At 36.9% G+C, this 21,177-nt stretch overlaps 2 protein-coding genes across 6 annotated transcripts in view; both read right to left on the reverse strand.

Annotated features, from left to right (window-relative positions):
- The window catches only part of GFM1 (G elongation factor mitochondrial 1), a 46,521-nt gene extending 40,934 nt beyond the window's left edge, over nucleotides 1–5,587 (reverse strand). The window contains exons 1-4 of the mRNA XM_043595030.1: nucleotides 5,364–5,587; nucleotides 3,975–4,127; nucleotides 2,301–2,433; nucleotides 1,659–1,863 (exon numbers count right to left, since the gene is read on the reverse strand). Of these exons, the coding sequence (XP_043450965.1) occupies nucleotides 1,659–1,863; nucleotides 2,301–2,433; nucleotides 3,975–4,127; nucleotides 5,364–5,453 (581 nt within the window). The 5' untranslated portion in view covers nucleotides 5,454–5,587. The remainder of the gene's footprint in view (nucleotides 1–1,658; nucleotides 1,864–2,300; nucleotides 2,434–3,974; nucleotides 4,128–5,363) is intronic.
- Nucleotides 5,588–12,943: 7,356 nt separating this feature from the next.
- The window catches only part of MLF1 (myeloid leukemia factor 1), a 37,323-nt gene continuing 29,089 nt past the window's right edge, over nucleotides 12,944–21,177 (reverse strand). For 2 of the 5 annotated variants that reach the window (XM_043595032.1, XM_043595033.1), the window contains 5 exons: nucleotides 20,277–20,360; nucleotides 18,831–18,959; nucleotides 16,726–16,885; nucleotides 15,024–15,162; nucleotides 12,944–13,065 (listed from right to left, as the gene is read on the reverse strand). In XM_043595032.1, coding sequence (XP_043450967.1) covers nucleotides 12,960–13,065; nucleotides 15,024–15,162; nucleotides 16,726–16,885; nucleotides 18,831–18,959; nucleotides 20,277–20,360 — 618 coding nt within the window. In that variant the 3' untranslated portion in view covers nucleotides 12,944–12,959. Of the gene's footprint in view, nucleotides 13,066–14,212; nucleotides 14,276–15,023; nucleotides 15,163–16,725; nucleotides 16,886–18,830; nucleotides 18,960–20,276; nucleotides 20,361–21,177 lie in introns of all 5 variants that reach the window. The other 3 variants (XR_006299446.1, XM_043595034.1, XM_043595035.1) reach the window with 3 other exon arrangements.

Genomic DNA, 21,177 nt, shown 5'->3' on the forward strand with positions numbered 1-21,177 from the left:
CTAGGCTCCCATGTATAGCTATGGATAGGTAACTAAGAATCACCAAATATTTGAAGGTTACCAATAACTTAAAAGAGAGGTGTGAGCTCAAAAGCCAGTACTAAATTCCAAGGAGAGAGTTACTAAAAGAAAAGAAAATGTAAAGACCTGAGAAGTAATCACCCTTATTAATAAAGATGTTGCGATAAAAGAGAAGGATTATGGAAATTAATTACACAATTGCAGAAAAAGAAAAACAACAGGCTAAATAACAGAAGGGTCACACATGACTATCAGATTTATGATCTGGAAGACTGACCTCAAGAATTCTCTCATAACCCAATCCAAAATGAGAAGAGAAAAACAGGTAGGAGAATGTACGGTAGAAAAGTTAGTACATGGACACCGGAACCAGAAGAACAGATGTTAGAATTTCTAACATCTGTTTAATGAGAGATACAGAATGCAGATAAAAGGGAGTAGAGCAGAAAAAGAACCGCAGTAGTCAAATGCTAAAAGAGAATTTTCCTGGAATTCAGACAAAGACTTGGTGGAAACAGTCCATCTCTTGCCAAGCACAAGTAAAATAGAAGTAATAAGGACAAAAACTGAAAACACTTTGTTTTGCCAGGAAAATATTACAAATACCCAATAAAGAAGAATTTCATGTTCATATTCCCAAATACAATCACTTCCATCAGGCACACACAGCAATGCTGTCACTTGGAAGTTCCTCAATACCGATTTTGTCACCAGACACATCATTCTTTGTCTCTCTACTACTACAAACTTGACTGTCCATTTTCATCAGCTCTGCCATGTGAATTGTAGCTAGGAACTTGGCAGCTATATTTACACGTCTACAAAAAGTGCAAAGTGAAGCTTCAACTCTTTTCAAAGGCTATGTGAAATATACAGTATTGGGCAAAAGGTACAATGCTACAACTACTACTAAGTTACATCTGCTACAGAAAGGAAGTGTTACTCTTGTCTTAGCAAATATATTACCATATGAACCCAAGGGACTATATACCATACTATTTATGGATGTTAATTAAAATTCCTCATGTAAAGGTTAAAATAGGTGATGATTCTCTAGGTTTGTCTAAATATACAAAGTACTTTCAAAATCTACTCTAGATTACTTCTCTAATCGCAGCAAAACAGTGAATTGCCAGATTGTTTTCTGAACTCACCTTAAACCTCCCTACAGTTTAAGTCATATTTTCCCCGTTTTACAGAGAAGGCAGTTGATGAGATTACAACCACAAAAACTAATGACATCAATCTTTCTTTAAGTTTTTAAAAAATGTTTTATTTATTTTTGAGAAAGACAGAGACAGAGTGTATGTAAGTGGGGGAGGGTCAGAGAGGAAGACACAGAATCTGAAGCAGGCTCCAGGCTTTGAGCCAGCACAGAGCCCAACACAGGGCTTGAACTCCTGAACCATGACCTGAGCTGAAGATCATGACCTGAGCTGAAGTCAGATGCTTAACTGACTGAGCCACCCAGGCACCCCTGACTTCAGTGTTTCTTTTACTAAGTGACTCACGTAAATATATTTTTTAGAGAAAAAAAAATTAGGAATAAAGCTTAATGACACTGAATTAATTGTCCTTCTGGACGTAAACTTTCTTATCCAGATCATCCCAGCCCCTCCTGTTCTAAGGCTCAGTACCTCATTTGCTGCAGGGCCCTGGCTGGGTTGGAGCCCGTTCGGTCCAATTTGTTAATGAAAGTTAGAAATGGAACATTATAGCGCTTCATCTGACGATTAACAGTCATGGTCTGGCACTGCACCCCTCCAACAGCACAGAGAACAAGGACTGCACCATCCAACACTCTCAGGGCCCTTTCAACTTCTATTGTGAAGTCCACGTGTCCTAAATGAGACAAAGTGTGTGAGGTCTTAAAGAGCAGTATGAATTTTTATAACACGCACAATTATACGTTTTTATATCTCTGCTCAGGACATAAGCCTTCTAATTAAAGTGTGGATTTTTTCAACCACCATACCATTTACTAACCATAAGGTCCAGGGACCCAACTCTTCAAAAAACTACTAGGGCACGGGGCACCTTTAAATCAGCTACAGCTTGTAACAAGCAAGAACCTTCCTGCTCACAGTTTATTTGTACTATTTTTCAAGGGAACCATATAAGGATGAAGTGCTCTAGGTCCCAAGTCAGATTTCTCTAACAGGAATTCACAGTCACACTTTTGAGTATTACTTGACACTCAAAAATAAGCTGGGTCATAATAAAGAACTAAATGTGCTTTTGTCAAAACAAGCTGCAATAAAACCAAGAATTCAACTCACCAGGAGTATCAATAATGTTGATATTGACATCTTTCCACATGGTATAGGTGGCTGCTGACTGAATAGTGATTCCTCTTTGTCTCTCTAGTTCCATGGAATCCATGACAGCACCAACTCCATCTTTACCTTTCACCTAAACACAAACACAGCAACTCAGATTTCCCTGTCCCTGCATCCCAAGGAGAGAAATCTTTACTGAGAAGGAACTAGAACACACACAGTTAACTGATGCAATTTTCCGAGAAGGCTATCACCAAACCATGTCTTGTGAAATAGAAGAGTGATTCCAGGTTTTGCCCTCTATTTACTGCCTCTCTTTTCATTGTTATTCTCAGCACTACTAACGTAGAGCAATCACCTCAGTCTTAGAGCCAACCTTGTTTCCTTCACACTGTTCCTGCCCACCAGGCTTGTGGTAGTCCATGAGCAGAAGTTCAGAGAACAGATTTTTCCCTGCTCTACTACATGTGGATTTTGAGTCCTAGGTGGGAAGGATTGAGCTTTCCACGTACTTGTGATTTAACAAGATGAGATTCCTCTGAAGAAATGGAAAGTTATTCAATGTTACGGTCATTTCTTCAGGAGACTTTAAAGTTACAAAAAATCGTTTTCTTTTCTTTTCTTTTCCCCTCTCAGTAATGTATCTGTCTGCCCACCATCAGGTCACAGCTGAGGTGGGGCCTGACCACGCCTCCAGATCCAAATGTGGATTCTATGCCCAAGGCAGCAGGTGAGCCTGGGCACACCAGGGGAAGTGCTGTTGGGCTGCCAACACTTTGAGAAGTCCCAAGGGCCACCCCCCAAGCCCCAAGCCACACTTGTTGGCAGGTGGGAGGGGAGCTGCATCCCAAGTGTGGAGGCACAGGCCTCATCCTCACAGCAGGCAGGCAGAAAGCACAAGGGGGCCCCTGCCTCACAAAGGGCATTTATGGAAACGAGGGGGGTGGGGGCTGGTGCAGAGTCTTCCCGCTGCAGCTGTGAGTTGCAGGGCTCCAACACAGTGTTCCAGGAGTCCATGTGGTGGCAATGCACTTCTGCTCCCAACTGTCCAGGGAGCCCCTGGCTTCCAGATGCACTTCCGGAAGCACTTGTCCTGCATCCTCCACAGCGGCTCCTGGGCCACAGCCACAGCAACCTGCACCTTCACCTGCTCCATGCTGAGCCCCGGGTCCAGTGTGCCACCGCTGGACTCCCTAAATCTGAGCCCAAAGCACTCACCACTGCTCCACAAAATCCAAAAAAAAATTTTTTTGACACGTGTATTTTGTAACTATAAACATCATACTACATACAGTTTTAAAATGTTTTTCCACTTAATAAACATCTCTCCATAACATTAAAAATTATGTAAATACTACTTTAACAGCAGCTTAATACATCACATGACTTCTTAATTGAAGTATAATTAACAATGTTACATTAGTTGCAGGTGTAGACTTAACATTCCTAAAAGACAATTTACTGAGAAACTACACAGTGATGGTCTCTAGGAGGATTCCTCACAACCACACTGCAAGCCAGTATGAACTATCCCGTTTGTGGCAGGTCTCTGACTAAAGGTCCACTGTTACCATTCATTTACTCTTTCAGGTTTTGTAATGTTTATTAAATCGTAACGACCAAACAATTAAAACCAAGCTCTCGCTAACCTGGAATCAACCATGAACCACATACCTCATGCATCTTTGCAATTCTGCCAGTGTAGTAAAGCACTCGTTCTGTTAATGTAGTTTTCCCCGAATCAATGTGAGCTGAGATTCCAATATTTCGTATCTTTTCATTAGGAATCACCCCTGATGAACACCATCGGCAGACTTTCCAATTAACCTGAAAAAATAAGAGAGCTTGTATCAACGCACTTTCTGTAAGAGATAACAATGGGCAATTAGAATTTGGTTGGTTGGTATCTTTCTACCAATGTATCTCAATGGACACCAAACATCATTTGAGATAGCTTGGAAAGGCAAGAGAAGGAATGAATGCCTCAATCTATGACTCTTGTAACCAAAGAAGAAACTACAAGAGAAGACAGAAGGGATACACACATTCTTAACAATAAATAAATCTGAAAAGATATACAGGTATCAAAGAAGCTAATTAATTAAATAAAAGGGGACAGATACTTTTCCAAATGTTACAGGTTTGAAATTATACGCTGGGGCTGATAAAACCAGAAAGACAATTTCCAACAAGTACTTTAATAAAAAATAGTTTTTAGTTTAAATTTTACTTTGATTTTTTCCCCCTTCTCCCTTACTGTAGCGTAGTCCACAGCTAGCAAGGATGTTTGCAGTCTCCAAGTAGCCCACAAAAAATTTCCAATTCCTTCTGTACAAAAACAATCACTCTTTAAAAACTTTATTTTATTCTGGTGGGGGTGAGAGTAAGAGAGAATCCTGCATTTTATGGAATCAGGACACAATATAAGCCTCTATCTATAGGACTGCATATCCAAAATGTACTGCAGCACTTCTGAGGAAAGGAAAACAGGAGACCTTAGAAAAGGTGGGCAAATACTAAATGGTTTCTGGTGGACACTTAGACAAAATTCCATGAATATCAGCAAGGAAAGCAAACGACGTTTGCATAGTAGTAAAGGCTCAGGTCCTACCCAATCCTACTCCATTCTGCAACCTCCGCAAAAGACAGAAATGCAAAGAAAAGTACCGGGAGGTTTGAACGCCAAATCAAATAACCCAGCCCAAGGACACTGTGCAGTGAAAAGAGCACTAGATGATCAGTCAGAAGCCTGGAGTTCGAACCCTAAGCACACTAATTTTTCAGCTGGTCTGACCTTCACTCCAGTCACTTCTCTTTAAGGTATACCAAAAAGAGGCTTAACCATAATCGGTGGCCTTGTCCACTCTCCCAAGGTACTGAGACGCAGCTCACGAACGAGAACATGTGCAGGTACCGAAAGGCTTTTCAGCACTGAGGCACGACAGCTCCTTTCCGGAGCTGTCAGGAGGTCCCAGGGAAGAAATCACTGTTCCCTAGCCCTGGAGAACAGCAAAGTCCCGTCCGCAGTCCCTGGTTCGGTCTCGCCTCGCCGGGCTCTAGTACCTGCTTCCCCTGCCATCCCAGGCTGGCGGGGACCCGCGGGAGCGGCCCACGTCCCAGAGCCGCGGCGACGGCTGCTCCCAGCAACCTCATTGAGGCGAGCGCAGAACTGGTGTAAAGGTCCGGTGACTCTGGGTCTGCTCAGCAACCAGCTCCACAACTGGAAGCGTTCAAAGTCACGCCGGCAATCAGCGCCGGCAGAACGCATCCGGGGCGAAGGACGCTAGGGAGGTGAGAGGAAGGGAAAGAGAGGCTTCCGGACTTCAGAGCCGAACAGCGCCTTCCAACACCTGGGCGCCCTCTGTAGACTTGGAAGAGAAAGTGTCGTCGCTTTGACCAGCTAACCAAACATTTGCATGCTCCTGGAAGGATGAAACCTTTTAAACATGGTTGTTTTGCGTATTCATTGTTGCTGTCATGTCTCTTGTGTAGGTTTGAAATTTTTCATAACTTCAAAAAAATCTGAAATAGATTCCCCTCCATCAAAGTGCCTAGAAGGTCCTGCTTGAACAGCCCCACCAAGATAGCAATGTGGAGAAATGTTTGTAACAATTTTAAGTGGAAAAAAATGCAAAATTATTATCTATGTCATTACAAATACAAAAAAAAAAAAAATGACCCGTAAGACATGACCTGAAAAGAACGTGGAAAAATTAACTATCAATTACAGGTTTGTTTTTTTTTTCTCATTTCAAGAAGTTCATTGTTTGATGTTAAATGTTACATGTTCAGTACTTATGGAAGACCGCATCTTTGACGATTCCACTTGGCTGTCTTAGGAGTATCTCGCACTCTGTATGTCTAAAACAGAGCTTCTGCTCTTCCTCCCAAAATCTTCTGCAGTCTTTATCTCGTGAATGGAAACTCCATTCGAGTTGCCCTGACCAAAAATGTTAGTCACTTCGACACCACTGACAGCTCTGGTGTAATCTGTCAGTTTATTCTATAGGCACCACCTTCAAAACTAGGTCTAGAACCTGACCTTGTCTCCCCACCTCTCAACACTGCCATCTCTCAACCGAATTGCTGTATAACAGATTTCCTAAAGGATCTCACTGCTTCTGCCCCAAGGCAGTTCAGTCTATTCTCAACACTGACTAGAGGGCTCCTTTTAAGCCAGACCATGTCATTTCTCTGATGAAAATACTCCAGTGAGTTCATTGTTCCTGTTATCTCTACTTGTAGGTTCAAAATTTTTCATAATTAAAAACAAAAATCTGCAATGGTTTCCCCTTCCCCTCAGAGAAAGTGCTGCCAAGCGCCCTGCTTGGGCAGCCAGGCTAACATGGCGGTATTTCCCTTGCTGGTTTTGCTCCAGCCACATTGGCCTCCTTGCTGGTCCTCATGTGACCAGACTTTGCTCTTCCCTAAATAGTGTAGTAGCTTTTTTCTTTATTTTCTTCTCTCTGTTCAAATAGCCTTATCAATGAGGTGTTCCGTAAGGAACTCTTCTAAAACAGAGGGTTCCTCCCTTACTATCTTCCGATGCTGTTTCATTTTCCTTCCTTCCTATACCTGTTTATTGTCTGACTCTCCCAATGGGAATAAGTTCCATAAGCAGAGTGATTTGGTTTTGTTAATTGCTGTATCCCTTAGCATGTGTTAGGTGCTCCACAAGTATTTGTTAAATGAATGTGTGAATGAGAGCAAATAAACAGAAATCAAATTACAAGAGCCAAGAAAAGAAAAACCAAAATCTCAATGATGAATTTCAAATTTACTTTTTGTAAATCATCCATGTATTAATTTGCAATAAAGGATTTGTAAGCTGATTTGAGGAATAAATCCATTAACGTTGAACATAACTTTAAAACATTTTTTATGGACTTTCAAAAATTTAGTCTTTATAAACCTTTATATGTATTTGTTTAATATATAAATTAAATACATAATTATGAAAATTATAATAAAATTAAACTTTAATAGTTTCTTTAAGTAAAAATTCATACTCATTATCTTGTGTGTATACATATATATTCATTTTTCTGTAATTATTATACCAAATATACTTAATTAAGCATTTTTAACCAAAGTAATCAACTTTTCTCTACTCCAAAGAGAAAACTGAAAGGCAGAAAACCAAGAGCTGTCTAGCTAAATTTTTATGAGTACATATTATAGATTAAGTTTCAAAGTGGCAAAATACACATATACAATATCATCCAAAGCATTTATACACTGTTAATTCATAGTCATTTTATAATGTATAATAAAATTGAAACTATCTCTAGTGACCAAAACCTTGTATCCATTTTTACTTAGAAATTGTCCAAGTTTCATCCAAGAATTAATTTAATTTTTTCTTAGGTCTGGAAAAGTTAACTGGGGATCTGAAAAATTACATTTTTAACGAACACATTCAGTCCTTATAATTGATAGTATTATCATAATCTTATAAGATTAAACCCCCCCTCCCCTTAGAAGACATCTGTGTTACAATTTTGTTTAAACATCATTTTATATTTTGTAATCTTAATGGAGTCAATGGTAACTTATACTTGACCCATAAGACCAATACAGGAAATTTGTAAAGTTGTTTTGGTTTTTTTTTTTGAGAGACACACACAGAGTATGAGTGGGGGGGCGGGGTGGGGGGCAGCGAAAGAGGGAGACACAGAATCTGGAACAGGCTCTAGGCTCTGAGCTTTCAGCAAAGAGCCTGACCTGGGGCTTGAACTCAGGAACCGTGAGATCACGACCTGAGCTGAAGTTGGAACCTTAACCAACTGAGCCACCCAGGTGCCCCAGAAATTTGTAAACTTTAAATGAGAAGTTCAACCTTAGTTTTATATAAACTAGAAGATTTTATTAGCATTAATTTTATATAATAAAAACTGGAAGAAGACATATAGTTGATTTTAAATAGCCATTCATTCACCCAGATCCATCCACTTATCAGAAATATTTCATAAAGCTTTTTAAAAAAACATTTTATAAACTTTATATTCATAATCATTAAATCATATTTAAATCTTTCTCAATGTTTAGTTAGTTTTGAGACAGAGATAGAACATGAATGGGGGAGGGTCAGAGAGAGAGGGAGACAGAGAATCTGAAGCAGGTTCCAGGCTCCAAGCTGTCAGCACAGAGCCCAACGTGGGGATCAAACTCACGGACCATGAGATCATGACATGAGCTGACGTTGGAGGCTTAACCAACTGAGCTACCAAGGCACCCCTCATTAAATCATATTTAAAAGCTCCTCTTTTATCTTTAATCATACTAACAAAATATATTTAACAAAAGCTATTACTTACACTGTCCATATTTTTATGCAAAAGCAGCACAAATAGTTTATTAGCTTTTTTCTCTTAGACATTTTAGATTGTTTATTTGGAGTAGATATTCCTAGATTGCACATATGACAGAATGACTTTTTTTTTTTTAATTCATCTTTAAAAATTTTCAAGTGGGAGGAAAAAATAGGGAGAGAAGCAGAAAAAATGGTGAGCCAGATGGCATATTAAAAATTTTGAGTTTGAGGGGCACCTAGCTGACTCAGCGGTAGAGCAAGCAACTCTTGACCTTGGGGTTTTAGGTTTGAGCCCTACATTGGGTGTAGAGATTACTTTAAAAAATTAAAAATCTTTTAAAAAAATGTGATGTTTGATGAGGTTTTTTGGGGGTGACAGACGGATTCGTGGGGTCCAGAGCTGACAACCAAGAAAGAATTCTTGAAGACATCTTTGGTGCAAAAAGATGATTTTATTTAAAGCATGGGGACAGGTCCCTTGGGCAGAAAGAGCTGCCCTGGGACCATGAAGAGAGACTGGTTTTATACTATGGAGTTGGGGGGAGGTAAAGTCCAGGGGAAGTTTCCAGTGAGATTTTCATCTGCTAAAGAAAACTCACAGGATACTGGAGGCCTAGCTATTGTCAAGCTAAGGTTGTTTTCCCTCTAGCAAAGCAGTATCACACATACCCCACCTGGGGATGGGGGTGGGGTGTTTGCGGACTGTCAGCTTGCCTTATGCTCCTCATCAAGGTTGAACAATAATCTATTGGTATTAGGCAGTGGCCAAACAGGAAGTGGTTAGAAGGTCTCCACTAATTAGAGCTAAGGGAGACTTATAGAGAAGAGGCAAATTATTTATATTATTTATTATTTATTTATATTTATTATTTATAAAGCAATTATTTGTTTGGCTGTAGTTTAACTGGTTGCCTTATATGGGAAAGCCTAGTTGGCTATGATTAGATGTCTTTAGGTTTCAATTTCTTAACTTTGAGGCATTATAGGTTTGTTTTGGTTTGCTTACATGTACTACTAAAGCATTAAAGCCTCAGTCTAATAGTTTCCTTGTTTAATTAATAATATAAATATGAAAGTATTCCTGTAAAAGCTAATTACTTTCCCTCTTCAATACAGGATAAAGTTTAAATATAAGCCATACAAAGCTCTGAAGTATGGAAATAAAAGATGGCCAGTCTCCTACATAAACAAAGTGGTCTCCTTTAGACAAATAACACAAAGGCTCTCCTGAGGTTTTGTTTCTTTGTTGTTTCTTTGATATTGTTCTTCAAGGTGCCTCTCAAGTGCAAGTCTTGTTTATTTCCAAGTTCCCCAGAATGGCCATTACAATTCTCTCCTAAATTATGCCAGGAGGTAGTACAAGTCTATTAGGTGACAAACCCATGAAAAACTGCCTGGTGTTCTATCAAATGTAAAACACTGCTATGTTTGTCTCAGGCTTTAACCCTAATGTTAAACCACATGACTACTGACCTGAGAAACACGGTTAGAAGGCAACATGGGTGGATAGAAGGTCTCTCCCAAAGCAAACTTCTCATGCAACTGACAAGACTGAGGAAAGTTTTCACAGACAAATAATATAAGATGGTGGGCAAGTAGAGGATAGGAGATGGTGTTTAAAGTCAAATTCACGAGAGGACACCAAAGTCTGATCAGAATCCCCAAACCCCAAGAGACAATAAGCATAACACTGGGGACTAAGAGATCATCAGAACGCGAATTTACTGCAAGATCCATGTAATCAGGGACAGAGGGTTCTCAAGAGGTCTCAGATATGAACATTATTACCAAATTGAAAGTCCTAATACACTGCAGTCAGGGTCTTGGTCACACTTCAGTAGAATTTCCAATTTGTCCTAGCCCAATCAGCCTAAGACCACTGTCTTGGTCCATCCAGGCTGCTACGATAAAAATATCATAAACAGTCGGGGTGCCCAGGTGGCTCGGTTCGTTGAGTGTCTGACTTCAGCTCAGGTCATGATCTCTCGCAGTTCACAAGTTCCGAGCTCCATGTCAGGATCTGTGCTGACAGCACAGACAGAGCCCGGAGCCTGCTTCCAATTCTGTGTCTCCCTCTCTCTGCCCCTCTCCTGATGGCACTCCGTTTCTCTCTCTCTCTCAAAAACAAATAAACATTAAAAGAATACCATAAACAATATATTGGCTTATAGAAACAGAAATTAATAGAAAGGGAAAGGGAGCTCTCTGTAGTCTCTGTTATAAAAGCACTAATCCTATTCATGAGTCTGTACCCCCATGACTTAGTCACCTCCCCAAAGCAAGATCTCCAAATACCATCATATTGCCACATTTAGGGCACCATCTGATTCCAGTGTGCTCCTGCCCTGCCCTGTAATAAAGGATAATGGAGTCATGAAGGCAGAGTAATGAAAACCTATTACTGAGACTGCCTGGTACCAGGAAAAATTCTAATGTGGCAAGGAGCCTAAGTAAGCAACTTGGCCTTATTGTCAAGGCCACATTCACCGAATAGTTACTATCTTTCCATTCCCAAAAGATCCAGGGTTCCAGAAAGATCAATTGTCATCCCCAAAGAAAAAATAATATGAACTACAAGCTACAGAGAGCCTTCCTTCCTATACTGGTTGGCCTCAGCAGTATATGGTAAAAATAATTCTGAAAAGAAGCGATTTCAGCATCATGTGAACATAAAGAATTGACATTTAATCTCCATATGTCACATATTTTTACAAGTGGCCCCTTATGAAGCACTGTGGCATAAGAAGAAATATATAATTTAATTTTTATTTACTCTCTATGGTAAACAAATTGGGAGGAAAAAAATAGCTATGGATGCTCTAATTGCTATATGATGTATAAAAGTTATACTGTTTTAATGTATTTATTAAAATGTGTTTTCATACTTGAATATAATGATTAAAGTTATCACCAATGTAAGATTTAGGCAGAAGGAGAATAATTACAGTGTCGATTCTATTGGGATTTTGCTCTATCAACTGAATTTACGCAAAAGTGTTATTTCAAATTTATGCCTTATGACAACTTCCCAATATGTTATATTATTAGTACACTAAATTACGCATAACAGGAGAATGTTAACATCTTTAATACACACTCACTTTTTGTTATAAAAATGAATTGACATGTATGCATCTTATTTTGGTAACTAATTAAAAGTATGAAACACCCTGACTGATATAATACAGACAATCAGGAGAGCATAAGCACAATCACATAGGTCTACTTCCAAAGTTAAAAAAACAAGATGTTAAGATTATGAAGTGAGAGTGGATTTTCTGTTCTTTTTTCCCCCCTTGAAACAGAACTTAAGAGTTAAGATTTTATATTCTCATAAACTTCAAATCTAACTTCTATAAAAACAGATTAATGTTTGAATTCTAGAATAAAAGAGCTAAAGCTGAATTTTTAAATGGTATAAAAGAGAACAACTGATTTACTAAGTACCTTGCTCAAACACACAATCTCCTGTCTAAGAAATTTTGAGACAATCAATCATTCAAGTTTACAGAATACCAAATGCATTTTTCTAAATGTCACAAAAGGCTGAGTAGAGTTTCTCCAAGGACACTCCAACTTTCGAATGTTAACTGTGGAGACAGATTAAGCTGTTTGTAGGAAAGAAGAGCAGAAATATGCTACCTTAATAAGTTAAAGAGAAAGGTCAATATAAAGTCTGATGAATGTTAAAAATGTAATCTAGAACAAAAAAGAATATACTATAAAAGAAATTATAAGCCTAAAACTCATATATATTAGCAATTTTAAATCTCTTGAAATTCAGAATTGATTATTTTTCATGTAATTTATCAAAATAATAACTAATTTCTCATAAAACAGTACTAGGGTGCTTTGCTTTATTTTTTTTTTTAATCTTTAAGCTAGCTGGCTACATAACACATAAAATTTGATTTAAATAATTTTATCTTTATTAACATCACTGTAGTATTGTTAGTGAAAACCAAGACTATTTTTTTTACCATTTTACTTTCTTATAATTAATACATATGACAAAACTAGTTCTAAATTCAATCTGGAACATATAAAAGAACACATAGCCAATAGGAAGATAACTGAGAAAGCAAAATCAGCTTTAAAAATCAGTATGTTTTAAAATAAAGAGTTTAATAAAAGTTTAGCAACTTACTTAAATTGTTGAAAATCAAAGTTTTATTCCTAAAGTAGGGACAATATAAAGCTAGCACTTCCAAGATCATTCAGATATCAGAAGAAAGTTGTTAAGTACAGTACTGATTTAACAAGGGATTGGTCTTATGTGTATTACCCAGCACCATTACTTTCTCTGTTAAAACAATCAAAACTAAACAAATCAACTGCAAGCCTATTTATTTTTTGTTGATTTTCACAGGTGATCCTTTGATGTTGAGTTTGTCCACAAAAACATTTGATCTTCTTCCATGTTCAATGGCTGGACTTTGATGAGGTTTCTCCCTGAGAAATATAATATGAACATTAATACCATTTTTTAAATGGCCAATGGTTTACAATTCAATACAAACATGATAAAACCACTGTAATTTATAGAGAGTTTTATCTAAAATTTCAATAATAGCTTTCAAAAATACATGGGAGGGGTGCCTGGGTGGCTCAGTTGGTTGAGCGTCCGACTTCAGCTCAGGTAATGATCTCACAGTCTGTGAGTTCGAGCCCTGCGTCAGGCTCTGTGCTGACAGCTCAGACCCTGGAGCCTGCTTTGAATTCTGGGTCTCCCTCTCTCTCTGCCCCTCCCCCACCCATGCTCTGTCTCTCATTCTCTGTCAAAAATAAATAAACATTAAAAAAAATTTTTTTTAAAAAGCAAAACACATGGGAGACTATTTCATTAACATTTAAGAAAGCAACAGCTACTTTCCTGAGATGTTATCCGACATGCTAGCCACTAGCCACGTTATTTAAATTTAAACTAATTAAAATAAAATAAAGTTTAAAATTCAGTTCCTCAGTTGCCTCAGCCATATTTCAAGTGTGGTTTAATAGCCACATGTGGCTAGAGGCTACCATATTGGATGATATAGATACCTAACATTTTTGTCATCGCAGGAAATCATTTCAGAAAGTTCTATCAGACTATACTAGTTTACAAAAAATGCCACTGATGGGGCCACAGATGTAAGATCATCTATAAAGAACATGTTTTCGGGGTGCCTGGGTGGCTCAGTCGGTTAAGCATCCGACTTCGGCTCAGGTCATGATTGCACAGTCTGTGAGTTTGAGCCCCACGTCGGGCTCTGTGCTGATAGCTCGGAGCCTGGAGCCTGCTTCAGATTCTGTGTCTCCCTCTCTCTGACCCTTCCCCGTTCATGCTGTGTCAAAAATAAATAAACATTTTTAAAAAATTAAAAAAAAAAAAAAGAACATGTTTTCTCTAACAGGGACCTGGATTTCATAATCATAATTAGCACTGTGAAGTTTTTATCAACAAACTTTTCAAAGTGAGACAAATATTGTCTAAAAGTAACATGGGAGCAAATTTTCTATAGAAAATATTAGGGCTCTAAGTTCCTAAATAAGTAATTTAAAATAAAAGATGCTGGCACATGACACTCTGCACAAGGCTTCTGATTTACTTGGTACCCACTTGTCCATCGCTGGTTCTGTGAAGCCCTCCACCTTCTGCAGCAATCCTCCACTCTCTTATGGCCTAGAATAGATTTCTGTTTTAAGGCCTGGTGAAGCCTCTCTCTCTCTCTCAAGTGTAATTTTAATAGGAATTAGGTATTGTTTTCCATTTTTTCCCCAGAGAACCAAATTAAATTCTAACTCTACCATACACATTAAATGTACAAAAATCTCTAATCTTTAAGGTATGGCTTCAGCATATTTATATTTCACAGCTATTCCAAAAGGTAATCCCAAAGAAGGCTAAAGTTTTTGAAAAATTCTTCCAAAATATCTAATATCTAATACCTAATATAGGTGCAGATATTGTTTATTATACAAGTGTCTAAAAATGCATTTGCCATTGACTTGTTAGGGAAGTTTGTTAAGCCTTTCCAATAGAGCCCCTCTCCCCTTATCATATCTCTAGACACCAATATGTTCACCTGGCATGAAATATATGACTCCTACTCTATCTAGACTAAAAACTGTTTTACAAAAATAACTATATCACACTTCCTTAGAAGGATTTTAGCCCCTATCTTCTGAGGCATAATTTGCTAGTGAGTTACTAGTGATACAATCTTAAAATATTATTGGTTTTTAGATACAAATTCAAATTTGTGTGGCAGACTCAGATATAATGTAAAATTATTATATTCTTCACAAAATATACTGTTGATATAAACAACAGATGTTAATCAAAACTTCCTGATACAGAGGTAAAATTTCATAACTTTTCTTCTAATTCTTCTTTAAAAAGCACACTTTATTTTAGAAATAACTTTAACCTTCTTTTAAGTTCTCGGGAGCCTGAATTCTCATGACCAACACTTCGCATCTTAGGGTTTTCCACATGGCGCCACTGTCCCGCTGGTCTGTACTTCAAAATCTCATTCTGCCATTCATCATCAAAAGCGTGAGCATCACCTGCATTAAATATCAAAATAAAGGGGCAAGTATTAAGATATCAACTGTCAGTAAATGCTTTGTTTCCACATACTTGATTCTGGCTTTGTGCTTCTATCATCTAACCTCAAGATAGATGCAGGGAAGTGCTCCAAATATAAAGGTCTTTGACTCAGGGTAATACTTCCTTTTTTGTTTGTCCCTCTTTTATTCCTATTGACAATTTGGTTATTGACGATCTGGTCTTTCATGCATCTGCCTGGATATCATATTATTCCACCCAATGGACCCTTTGACCAAATCATACTGATTCACATTCTTTTTGGGGGGTCATCTCCTGGTGAACATACTTTTCCTCTGTACTTGGAAACTCCTTCAATAACAAGCACTTCCTATTAACCTCACCATTTTCCTACATAACTTGGCCTAACACACAAGCTTCTGTTGTCAGTTTCCTGATAGGTTGCACATCTTGACTGTCAATTTATGTTGTTATGAAGTAGGTAATCTGACTTTGATAATAACAGCTGTCAAATGGTAATACTGTTCTTCCAGATGGCCTTTATAATGTATGTGTTCTTTCACTAAATTTTTCCTCAACATGTTAATTATTGTGAAGTACTCTTCATATGTTTAACTATGACAAAACTACAAAGGTTAAAATTAAAGAAAGGTTAAGATGTAACTTCCATCTCATCGCCGAAGAATAATTTTATCAACCCAACCTTAAGAGAATTTCTTTTACTAAAATGGTAATTTAAACCCTTTATTAAGACAAAACACTTTTTGAAAATGCTTTTTGAAAATGAGAGATGAATATAACCCAAAAACTACAATGACAAGAGTTAGGACACTGAAAGGACTTAAATGCATTGAAGAATGAATATAAAATCTAGAAAATGTAAAGACTTATTTGATATATACATGATATACTATCTAACAGTACAAGGAATTAAAATCTTATCTATACAAAACTTCAAGTGTCTGCCAGTAAAGAATGGTTTAAATAAAATATGGCCTATTCAGGATAAAACTTTTAGGTAACCATTTAGAATATTTTTGAAAGACAACATCATAGGAAATTGGTTTCACAATTATAATGGTGAATTAAAATAAGCACAATATAAACTAGACAATAAAATACTAATTAAAAAAAATTTTATGTGTTTATATATACATAAAACTATTAAGAAGAAATATAGTAAAACAGTAATAATGGTTATTTGAGGTTGTGATTATAGATAATTTTAATTTTCTTCTTTCTTCATTTTTTAAATATACCCCAGAAATATTAAAAAACTCATTTTGCCTACTGACAGTCTTACCAAATGACAATTCAAAAGATTCCATTTCCAAGTATAAAACAAAAAATAAGTAACATTACCAAAACCACTGTAAAAAACAGATCTACTATGAAACAATGAATACACAATTTTATTACTTTGATAAGGTAGTCCATACATGTACTATTCATAACCTACCTCAAAAGGACATCTTATGAAATGTTTCTACAGAAAACATTCAAGTTCTACCAGTACAGCTGCTGTTTTAAGAGGAAGAATGCTACTTTCTGTGACAACTTACTTTCATTCATATTGATGAACTCTTGATTGACCTCTTCATCTCCAGTTTTGTTGTTCTTTGACTTTTTAATGACATGAGCTCTGTCATGAAGATGATGACCAACAGCCATTTTTTCTAGTCCACTGTCAGAATCTCTCAATGCTCTCCTAGTTTCCTTTATCTATAAAAGTGAGTTATTATTTAAATATATATAGAATATTTATAATTCTAAATTTCTCAGGACCTCTTTACCTATAGAGGTAAGACCATAAATCTACAGCTGCAAAAATACTGGGTACTCAGTTCCCCTGCTAAGTTGCAGTGAAACTGTGATAATAGTTCTCTGATATTTCCTGGACTGCTCAAAATTAAAATGTCTAGGGCAAATAGAACCAATATAATCTAACCTTTTTTTCTAAATTGTAATCAAATATTAAAACAAATAATTATATAAAACTTAGTGCCTTCAACACTGTCCTTAACAAAGTAATAGTTAGGAGTACATGCTAGCATTCCTACAAATAAAGGCAACTAATTATTCAGTAGTCATGTTGATGGGCTTGAAATCTCATGGCTCCTACATATCAACTCTATGGGTCATTAGAATATTAGTGATAGCCAAAGACTATTAATAGTAGCATGGTTTGCTGTAGGATATCTATAAATAAATTGCTTACATTTAAGATGCATGTCACTTATAGCAAGTTAAAATGAAAATGTCTGCCCTATGGCAAGAGCATCATTAAAAGGTATGTCTTCATATGTAAGAACTAAAAAATGAACTACTCACACCTATTAAATAGGCAAACCTAATTTTTTTTTTACTGTAAGTACTAACAAGGAAGTGTAGGAATGGGAACTCATTATCAGACTTTCTGGGAGCCAACTGTTTCAATCGCTGTGTGATAGTAACTTAGTAATTTCTAGGTAAAGATGAAGGCACTCACCTCCTCCAAACCAACAATAACATTCCTAGACCTTTTGCACAAGGAGACATGTATAAAGATAAGTAAGTGAGAAATTAGAAATATCTATCAACAGAAAAATAGATTCAAAACTGTGGTATATTCATATTTTAGATAATATATAGAAGTCAAAATAAAGAAACAGCTGCACGTATCAACTCGAATAAATCTCAGAAGCATATTACTGAGCAAAGTCAAGTTGCAGAGGACACACGCAGCATGAACCCATTTATATAAAGTTTAGAAACCCATAAAATAGGGGCGCCTGGGTGGCGCAGTCGGTTAAGCGTCCGACTTCAGTCAGGTCACGATCTCGCGGTCCGTGAGTTCGAGCCCCGTGTCAGGCTCTGGGCTGATGGCTCGGAGCCTGGAGCCTGTTTCCGATTCTGTGTCTCCCTCTCTCTCTGCCCCTTCCCCGTTCATGCTCTGTCTCTCTCTGTCCCAAAAATAAATTAAAAACGTTGAAAAAAAAATTAAAAAAAAAAAAAAAAGAAACCCATAAAATAATTCATTATATTGTTTTTGAAGCATATGTAAGTAATAAAATTGTAAAAATATACATCAGAAAAAGTTCCAGATATAGGAAAATGGTTCTTTTTGGGGGAGAAAGTAAAAGGGAAAAGGAACCAGGGAGGGATGAGTGCATAGAAACTTAAACTGCATCTGTAACATTTTTGCTTAAAAAGAAAACAAAGCAAGAGACAACGTAAGGCAAATAGAGAAAAACTTTATGATTTAACTAAACTGAGTGGAAGGAATATGGGTATTTATTATATTATTTTCTATATATTTTCTGTATACTTGTATTTTATGAGTTAAAAAATTCATTTACTTCAGATATAAATTAAAAATTGACACTTATTTCACAAAACAAAGACTTTTTTCAGGTCTACTTACCTGGTCAAGATGTAAAGGTAATAACAAACATCAATAATAGAAATTTACATGAAAAAGGCACCTGAGGTGGGGTTGGGGAGACAAAAATTGCCTTAAACTAAGGAAAGGCAGCTAGCATTACTGTTTTTCACAGTGATATGGTGTCTTCTCCCCCTCATCCCTACTCCCAAAGAACTGTATCAAGCTTTAATAATTAAAATATGATATAGGTGATGTATCATTCCAAATTTTATAAAGCTCCAAGAATGCTCAGAAAATACTTACTCCTCCTGGAGCCCTACGGGTTTGAGTTGAGGCCTGGAAAACCTTTGGTGGTTCATCTCCTACTTTGGAATAAGTCATAATTGAGGAAGAACTAAATGAATGTCCATTTGGATCCACTGAAAGGTGACCCTAGAGGTAAGTATAAAATGTAAATCCAGAGAGTTTTGTCAAATATGAAGACTTATGTCAGAGGATTCAGCTAAGTAACAATACTAGCTAGACATTCTACTAAGGCTATGGTGTATCCAAATAGCACCTCCAGGAAGGTCCTAATCTCCTTCCATTGTAGGTACCAATTTTCACTCTTCTTGTGAGGAATAATAACAAGTGATTCACTCATAGATCCCGAAGTCTTTGAGATCACAGACTTGTAGCTTAGATTTAAATATAAATGCTGTGTCCTGAGGCCTATGATACTATTATAGTTAGTGGTTGACCCTTGTGTGTAATTTTGCCAACAGTGAACCAACTAGCCATATACCAAGAAGTTTTACACCTCCTGTGGGTACCAGATTGCTAGATTACGAATGTCATTAATAATGCCCTAGATTTGGATATTCTGAAATGATCCTTAGATTCTAAACTGGATGACTAAAATAATATGAGTCTTCTTCATCAATATGAAGTTATTATTTTTCTTTTTGATGTTAATAGTACAAGTAGAAAAGTAAGAGTATTAGTACTAGCTTGTAACTATTTGGATTGCATGGATCTAATCCAGTGATTAACATCACTCCTAAAATGTCTGTTTTCAGTTTTTTAAAAAAACAATACAAAACACTAAAAATTTCCTAGGTGCTACAAATCCTTTTAAGTAGACAAGTTACAAATAATTTAAAAATCTAAATTCATATAAAATGTCCATTTACAATAGTGACCTTCAGCAGAACAAATGTTTTTGAGGTTGTTTAATTTTGAAAGTTAATTAATGCTATTTTTCAAACTCATAGTTTGTAAAATCAATTTGGTAGGTTGTGACCAGGATTTTTAAAATATGAACTAAAACAGAAAATATTGGCACACTCTGTAAACAGTATGATCATTTTCTCGCAAAACTTTTATTTCAGGCATATTTTTATAGTACACAAGTATTGTGTACTGGGTCATACTGTAAGATATATTTTTCAACCACTGTGGACCATGATTAAAAAAAAGTTGAGGGGTGCCTGGGTGGCTCAGTCGGTTCAGCGTCCAACTTTGGCTTAGGTCATGATCTCATGGTTCGTGAGTTCGAGCCCCATGTCGGGCTCTGTGCTGACAGCTCGGAGCCTGGGGCCTGCTTCAGATTCTGTGTCTCCCTCTCTCTCTGTCCATCCCCCACTCATGCTCTGTCTCTCTGTCTTTCAAAAATAAATAAACATTAAAAAATTTAAAAAATATTGAAAGCCACTATAATATGGGTACCAATAACTGAAATAATGTTCTCATCAATTTTTTAGTACTTACAAAGTTTCTTTGTAATTCCTGCATACTGTTTCGCATATTTAACATCATTCGGTCCATTGCCTGAAAAGGGTTGACATCTGTACGCTACAGGATATTAGGAAGTATGTTATTAACTATATGTACAACACAAAAGAAGCAAATCAACCTTCCCAAAACAGCTGAAATTTTTTTTTCTTGATTTTTGCAGTGGGATCTCATGCAGTAATCAACCAGGCAAAGATAATTTAAGGACTATACAAAAAAGTGATTTGTTAAGGAAAAAATGGAAGCATATATACAGAATTCCAAACAACCAACATATAAATAGAGAGTTGCAACACTATAAATTCATGCATACATACATGTATAGATACATATACACACACATATATAAATGCATGAACATATACAGATAAACACACATTCATCAACTTTCTCAAAACACAATTTAGTTAATATTTAAATGCCGAGCAGTGTCTGGGCTGGGACAGCTCTAGAATAGAATAGTTTTCAAGTTTTTCCTTCCTCCCTCTCAATACATCAACATGCAAATAAATAAAACTTGGGTATAAGATACCAATGTCACTTCCACTAGTACAACACAGGTGACAGAAACTGCCTGAGGGTGCAGGCTGTCCTTACATCATAAGAGGATCCAAGGGATAGAGGTTAATTCACTCTACTAGTAGGCCTGGAATTTGCCACCTACCATGGAAGGCTCAGTAGGGCATTCCCTTGAAGCATGACATATGCTTCTTTAGAATAATTAAGAATTGCTCTAGAATAGTGGTTTCTCAGCCAAGATTGACTTTGACTCTCTGGGACATTTGTCAATAATTATACTCATTTTTGTGTGTCACAACCAAGGAGGTGTATGACTGTCATCTACTGAGTAAAGGCCAGGGACACTGCTAAAATCCTA

The sequence above is a fragment of the Prionailurus bengalensis genome, chromosome C2 (genome assembly GCF_016509475.1).
Source record: "Prionailurus bengalensis isolate Pbe53 chromosome C2, Fcat_Pben_1.1_paternal_pri, whole genome shotgun sequence".
Lineage (NCBI taxonomy): Eukaryota > Metazoa > Chordata > Mammalia > Carnivora > Felidae > Prionailurus > Prionailurus bengalensis.